General features: G+C 48.6%; 1 protein-coding gene across 1 annotated transcript; it reads right to left on the bottom strand.

The window, feature by feature from the left end:
* Positions 1-675: 675 nt before the first annotated feature.
* FOXG_17671 (uncharacterized protein) lies at positions 676-2,508 on the bottom strand (the record flags this gene model as incomplete). Its single annotated transcript, XM_018397681.1, has 1 exon — positions 676-2,508. One exon carries the CDS (start codon positions 2,506-2,508, stop codon positions 706-708), a length of 1,803 nt encoding a protein of 600 aa, XP_018258790.1. The 3' UTR covers positions 676-705.
* Between the last annotated feature and the right edge of the window lie 5,178 nt (positions 2,509-7,686).

The following is a 7,686-nucleotide window of genomic DNA, read 5'->3' as shown; positions in this document are numbered from 1 at the left end:
CCCCCTATGTCTACGGAAGCAGAGCGAATCTTCTCAGGCGCAAGACGGCAGATTACATGGGATAGAAGTAGCATGTCTGCCAAAATGGTAGAGGCATGTGAGTGCATTAAAAGTTGGATAAGTGTTCCAAAGGGTAAGAGCAGGCCGCTTCTTGCAGGGGTGTTTAGGGAAGCGGAGGATATCGACGCGGCTGTAAGGATACTCCAAGAAGATATAGAGATGAGTAAGGGGGCAGAAAGTGATGGCGAGCCTAGGGAATTGGTAGTGTAGGTAGGCAGACAATACCAAACATCTTTGGGGTACTTGGAGATAAGGAGTATATCGATGCCGAGCTTGTCAAAAAGTTGGACTGCAACTGGATATTGTTTCGTATGAAACTGAAACCGGTTCATATGAAACTGAAACTATACTGACGCCCGGTTTCATGAAACTGAAACTCCCCCCAGTTTCAGTTTCATAGCGTGGCTATCCAGCACTGGTGGCATACATCACCTGCATCAAAGGGCGCGATTTATGGATGCTCGTTCGAGTAATTAGTCACAGAAATCAAGCAAAAGTATGTATATAAAGTTGAGGACATCTTGTAGTAAGCCATTGGTGGCTACTTTTACAAAAGAGCGTCTTGCTACAGCTTGCTCTGCTGGCATCCCTTACACTACTATGTAATTTTTGTTGGACGAGAAGTTGCCTGACATATATGACTCTTTAGCTAGAACTGGCTGCACTAGCCAGAGACAACATGTAAGTCACGGCGATGAAACCCTCAGTCATTGCAGGAGCGAGCGTCGTGCCCGCGCCTTGCGATTCAAGAAGGGCAGCGGATGCATTCCCACCAGCAAACAGGCCGTGAATCACATCGCCATTTTTCCTAAGCACTCTTGCGAATTCGTCAGTTAGAGGTCCACCTCTTGTGCCGGCATCTCCAGGGAAGATCTTGATGGCATAGAAAGGGCTCTCTTTGACGGGGCCCATACAAGGGTTTGGTGTGACATCTGGATCGCCGATAAACTGCTGGTATCTATCCTCGCCCCTGTGGAAGTGCTTGTCACGGCCACCGTCGCACATCTCGTTCCATTCACTCAAGGTTGCCTGTAGACTCTGATTTGGTACCAGAATCTGCTTTGATAAACCATCAACGGTATCTGAGCGTACCAGGAGGCCTTTTTCGACAGCTTGGTCAATTAACCATGGACTTTGGAGCCCCCCAATAGGATATGCCTGCATGTATTTGTCATCGAAAATAAGCCAAAATTCGGCTGTCCTGCTGCCTTTCTTCGCCCTTTCGTACATGGACCTAACAGCAGCACCGTAAGGTTGGGATTCGGAGAAGAAACGGCGTCCATAGCCATCTACTACGAAGGAAAAAGGCTTCGATATGGCGAACATGGCTTCCGTTACTTTCCCTGTTCCAGGGTTGATCATGGTGGGGATACCCCAGACTTGGTCTAGCTGCGCACTGTCAGCGTGAAGCCTTTGGCTGACTTGAAGCGCAATGCCAATGTCTCCGGGAGCAGCAAGACTCCAACCCGCCATGGTTGATATCTTTGAGGCTCTTCCGTCGGTAGATCCGATTCCGAGGTATGTATCTCTCATCTTCTGATTCTGAGAGAAACCTCCTGTGGTCAGCACCACGCCCAATGATGCGTGGATGTGGACCGGCTTTTCGCTACGTCCACACAGGACCTTTGCTCCAATCACCCTGCCATCAAGATCAGATACCAAGAGCTCTTGTAGCTCGCATCGAGTCCAGATGGTCACGTTGCTGTGCTCCTTGCATATCTTGAGGAGCTGAGCGATCAGCGACTGACCCATAGACATCGGTCTCTCCATATCCTGAGGCGGAGCCACGGTTTTAGTGGCACAGCCCGTGGAAAAAGGCCGCCTCGTCAAGACACATAAGTCTTCGAATCGGGAAATGACAGGTACGTTTTCCTGCACTTGAAGGTATCTCACCCAGCCTTCCAAACTCGCTGCATCGAAAACTTCAGGATCCAAAGTGCGGCCATACGCGACCGCTCCTTCCATATGTGGGTGGTAATCTGGAAACTTGGATGGGGCGGCCATCCAGCGAAAACCCTGATTTCTGAAATACTTTGCCATCTCCGGTCCCTGCGTCAGAAAAGCCTTCAGCCGTCTGTTCTGCAGATCCCGAAGGACAATGTCTTCGTCGAGACCTGGGCTTGTAGCCTTCCCTACAGCGGCAATGTAACGTTCAGCCTGCTCTTTGCTATCCTCGATCCCAAGCTCTTGCATACGGAAATTGTTGGGCATCCACATGCAGCCACCGGACCTGAACGTGGTGCCGCCGACATAGTCCTCCTTCTCAACAAGGATGACTCTGCGCCCTTGGTCTTGCACGGCTGCCGCCGCCGCTAGGCCGGCAGCACCGGCACCTATAATGAGGATGTCGCATTCAAAAACTGACCCTCGATACTGACTAGAATCTCCGCGGTGACCAGAGTCTTGCCTAATGATGGGGCAGCTGGGCTTTGTGGTATGTGGGGGCATGGCTCAGTTCTGTATGGCACTGGCGCACAACACGAGCAACGATTTGCTTGTTGAAAGATTGGATTAGAGTAAAGGTTTTATGGTTGGCTTTTAATACTCAAACATTGCCTACTTGAGGCTTTTGTTTCTTCTCGAACTGCTGAGTAAAAGCAAGTTTGGCGAGGGAAAGAACCTTTTTATATAAGGCTTCAAGAAGATAAAGAATGCAGGCAAAGAGAATCAAGACCACGATGTAAGTATGATCGGTGGGGATAGGTCATCTTGGGCGTCACCTTGGGGAATGCCGAGCTGCGTTTTGAACGAACCATGTTGTAGTCAAGATTGGTGGAATACGGAGCAAAGCGTTTGGGGTACTTTTCACGGCTTAAAAGATCTATTTCTCCAAAGGAGCTAGCTACTCTACGACAATTTCGTCTTGAGCTTCTTGAACCCGGACGTGTGAATTCGATTCCTGCAGGCTTGCTAATCAATCAACGGGTTTCAATATTGATGCAATATTATTGATTCAATTCAATTCAATTCAATTCAATCCTGCTTTTCGGATTACATAAGTCAATGCAATTCAATTCAATATAGGTGCCCGTTGATTGATTGATATATAGTTTAGGGTAAGAGGTCGGTGAGGATCGGTGAGATCGGTGACAATGGCAGGTGCTTGCATCGGATTGGCCAGTCTGGAGGCCCCTGTCAGACAGATGCTGCCTCTGAATGGCTCGTTTAGCAGACCTGCCCTGCCTCAACAGCAGAGGATTGTTTACCTTGTTGTTTACCTTGTTGTTTACTTTCCAGACAAGATGTAAAAATATCTGACTACATGCCTTCTAGCCATCAGTTTTCGGCCATGTCATTTTCCACTGCCGTGACAGATCCTCCCGCCCTTTCTCAGCCGCAGCGACCGTCGGTCCACAGCAGCGATGCGCCTATTGACGACACGCCACCCCCACCATACGATGACGCATATGAAGGGCTTAATTGGGGTCGCATACCTGGCTATATTCGACCAAACAACACATCAGATCGACGCGGCTGGTACTGGGAGCACGGCTTTGAGGTCCAGAAGGGGACAGATGAGAAGAATCGTTTCTGGCTGTGCAAGAGCTGCCATCAAAAAAAGCCGCATAAGTCGTATTCATTCGCTTCCAGGGGTGTTGAGAACATCAAGAACCACATGCTCAAATATCACCACCTTGATAAGGATGGTGAGCCGGCGGCAAAGCGGCCTAAGCACGCCTTTTTCGAGCCCGTTGGCCTTAACGCGAGCAATCTACGCGATCAGCGGATTATGAATCACTACAACTCAGCCTTTGATCCGGATCAGTGGAAGAAGCGTCTTCTTCGCTGGGTTATCCGTGATAAAATTCCGTTCCACAAGCTCGAAAGTGAATCTTTCCGAGATCTCTGCCAGTATGCCAACCCCCTAACGGCTTCAAATCACTGCCTCCCACACCATACGACAATGCGGGCATGGATAACTGAAGAGTACACTACGCATAAAGGAATCATCACGGAGCTGCTACATGCAGCTCAGACGAAGATTCATGTGGCGTTTGACCTCTGGACAAGCAGATCTATGAAATGCTTTGCAGGTAAATTATATATTACATGTCCTAGTCTCTGAGGTGTTTTATCCGTTTCAGAATGTGAGGATAGATCCACACGATAAGGTGCTAATATGCAATAGGGCTTGTCGTACATTTTATTGACGCCGACAACACCTTCCGTACATTCTTACTGGACCTACCCGAGCAGTCTACCGGCCACACCGGTATTGGGATTGCAGAACGGGTAAAGGCGGTCCTTGCGGAGTTTGCAATCACTGAGGACCAGATTGGATACTTTGTTGCAGATAATGCGACGGAAAATGATACGTGTCTTGAGGACCTGTCTGCTGACTTCAGCTTCGATAAAGCCTGGCGCCGTCTTCGCTGTATGGGCCATGTGATCAACCTTGTCGCGCGGGCGGTTCTTTTTGGCAAGGATCCGGACGGCTTTGCAGAGGACACAGATGAGATTGCTAATGATCTTCTAAGGCAGATGAAGCAGTGGCGCAAGGCAGGTCCAGTTGGAAAGCTTCACAATATCATGGTGTGGCTAAGAGGCTCTAGTGAGAGACTCAAACAATTACACGCCCACCAGCGCGCCGTATATATCACTGCTAGCGATCCAGATGCGGAAAGGAAGCACACATATGATCCAGTTCTCGCCAACGATACCCGCTGGAACTCCAACAAGGCCGAGATAGAGCATGGACTGCTGCTTCGGATGCCTATTGATATCATGATCGGCGCAGAGGTCCAAGCCTGGCAGCAGTACTGGAACAAGATCACACACAACAGCACCCGAGAACCTCCAGCAAGGCGGCGAGAGAAGCCTCATATTGTGGATGATGCACTTGATGATGACGATTGGCACGCACTTACAATCTATCTTGAAGTCCTCAAGCCCTTTGAGGAGGCTACAACACGTATGCAAGGCAATCCTGGCACTGCATCAGGGAGTCGAATATGGGACATACTCCCTACGTACGAGTTCCTACTTCAACATCTGGAAGAGTTCAAGACGCGATACAAAGACCATAAGGAGCAACACTTTCGTCACAATATCAATCAGGCCTGGATGAAGCTTGACAAGTATTATGAATTGACGGACGATTCGCCTATATATGTGGCAGCTGTTGTGCTACATCCTCGCATGAAGTGGAGCTTCGTTGACAAGTTCTGGAAAGACAGGCCAGACTGGCGTGACAAGGCTAGGCATGACGTCAGACAGCTATGGGAAGCTGAGTACAAACATCGTGTTATCCCCATTCCCCAAGAACGGCCTCCGGAGCGGCGCAGAATTGTGGTGGCATCAGGCCTCAGCGACTTCCTTGATAATCTGACATGTCCTGTGGTCCAACTGGAAGAAGAACGGGATGAATATGACCGCTATCTTGCACGGACAGACGATCCGGAGGATCTGGCTTGTACAGATCCAATCACGTACTGGATAGGCAAGCGCAGTGTGTGGCCTCATCTCTCACAGATGGCCCTTGATATTTTGTCAATACCTTACATGTCGGATGAACCGGAACGAATCTTCAGCCTCACGGGACTCCTGACGCCAGCGAACCGTGCGAGATTGGGAGGTGACATAATTGGAGCGTCTTTGTGTCTTGCGGATTGGGACAGGCGGGGGGTGATAGACTTGCTAAAGTAATAAGTGGTGATGTAAGTCAGCTCCGTCGTAGCAGATATCAATCGTACTCGGGAAACTTATGGGCATTCAGCGCCGAAGACCTGCTTAGTAATATATGTCAATCAATTGCAATTAATGTCAATGGACCCCTGAATTGATCAATAGTAATCAATATCAATCTGCTCCTCCGCAGAGCCGCATCAACCAATTGCAATTTGGTTCGAATTGAATTGAATTGATTGATTAGCAAGCCTGGATTCCTGCAGAAATATGGAGCTAGCCTGTAAGCGATAGTAGCCAGACACCATGACGCTAGGGTCGTCACACGCGAGATATTTCTCATGTCTTACGTGTGCTTGGTCCATGGGTACAGTTAGGTATATTCATCCATCTGTGTGCTGTGAAATCGTGCTCTTGACGGTATGCTTCTGACTCATATGCTCAATCTCAGGGCGCCTTGGCTTACATGATGTGCCTGTGAGATTGCCTTCAATTCAACAACATTCGTTTTTCCCATTTATATATAGAAAATTCGCGAATCTAGTCATGTGTACATACGTCTGTCGATTTTGTATTAATAGATTTCTTGAAAGCGAATTCTCATTTATCAAATTCCTCTTCCGTAAAGGCAGATATTTTCGGATTGGTCCGCCACGTAGAGGTGGAATTTAATTCTAGCAACATACGATGGGTTACCCTTCTACTTGTGAGTCAACATTCGGTATGTGCAACTCTTATTCACAGACGTGAGTCAGCATGACCCTACATGATGCGTTAGGCAGACTAGAACGGCGGCAGGCTAAGCTCAAAACACTCCGGACCACAAATATCCGGTAAGGATATATGATGTAACATCATCGTATACAAAGTGATGCTATAATTGTAACGAAGTGTCACAGTTGCCAATGAGGCCAATTCTTCTTTCTGAACAGGCACTGTGATAGGCACCAGTATAAAATACATTCACGGGCTCCTTGCTCGCTCTCCTGAGCTGACCCTTCCTACTGACGCCCCATCTGGTCCTTGATTGTTCGCCTGATCAATATGCGCTATTACGCAATTCTCGCATTCACCTTGGTGAACCTTGCAGTGGCCGAAGAGGCCCCGCATAAGACGTCGGTTACTTGTATATGACTCCTTTCAAGGCATGTTCTAATCAATCTGGATAGTGACAGAGGGCAGTGATCGGAATGGTCTGGTATGGTCTGGTATCGGGGGTCAAACCAAACCATACCAGATGCTTACATAATAACCGGTATGGTATTACCGGTAAGACCAGTAATACCATTAAGGATGCCAAGACTTTTAAGAACGACGTCGAAAAGCTATAGAAGGGTGAAATAAAGTGTATTATACTACTAGCTAGTGACCCAATCGTCGTCGTTCTCACTATCCTCACTATCGTTGTTCTCCTCAACTCGGGGCTTTCCATACCAAGCCCGGAGACACTCACAGGCCTCTATAATATCCGCCTTCAGCCTACCACGGCGATCAACTATGGTAAGCTTTGCACTGCTGAAAAGGCGTTCACACTCATCTGACATGGGCGAGATCGCAAACAGATCCAGAGCGAAGCGAGCAAGATCTCTTTGGGAGTCATAACGGGATAGCCAGTATGCGATAGCCTCATCGCAACCTGCCTCGTCGTCATGAAGCCGGTCGGTGGAAATGTATTGTTCATACAAATCAGCTGCAGAGACCGGAGCGTCTATTCGAATGCGTTTGTGTTCCCTCTGGCGATCAAATGCGGGGTCAGGATATCTCTCCTTTCTGACTGGTGGCGGCAGCATCTCAACGGCGTATCTTCCCTTATACTCTGTCTCCCAGAGCTGCTTCACCGCAGATTGTGCGTTATCAAACCACTTCTGTTTTTCTTTTCCGGCTTGGAGTACCCATTCTTGCCTGAACCATGCCCACTTTCGATATGGGTCCAGTATCTGAGCTGCATAGTACGCTGTGAAGCTCAGTATCTTCAGGGAATCGATCTGCAGTCAGCTGCTG

The sequence above is a fragment of the Fusarium oxysporum genome, genomic scaffold, assembly GCF_000149955.1.
Source record: "Fusarium oxysporum f. sp. lycopersici 4287 supercont2.68 genomic scaffold, whole genome shotgun sequence".
Taxonomy (NCBI): Eukaryota; Fungi; Ascomycota; class Sordariomycetes; order Hypocreales; family Nectriaceae; genus Fusarium; species Fusarium oxysporum.
The sequence above is the reverse complement of the archived record's forward strand: the minus strand, read 5'-3'. Positions and strand labels throughout refer to the sequence as shown.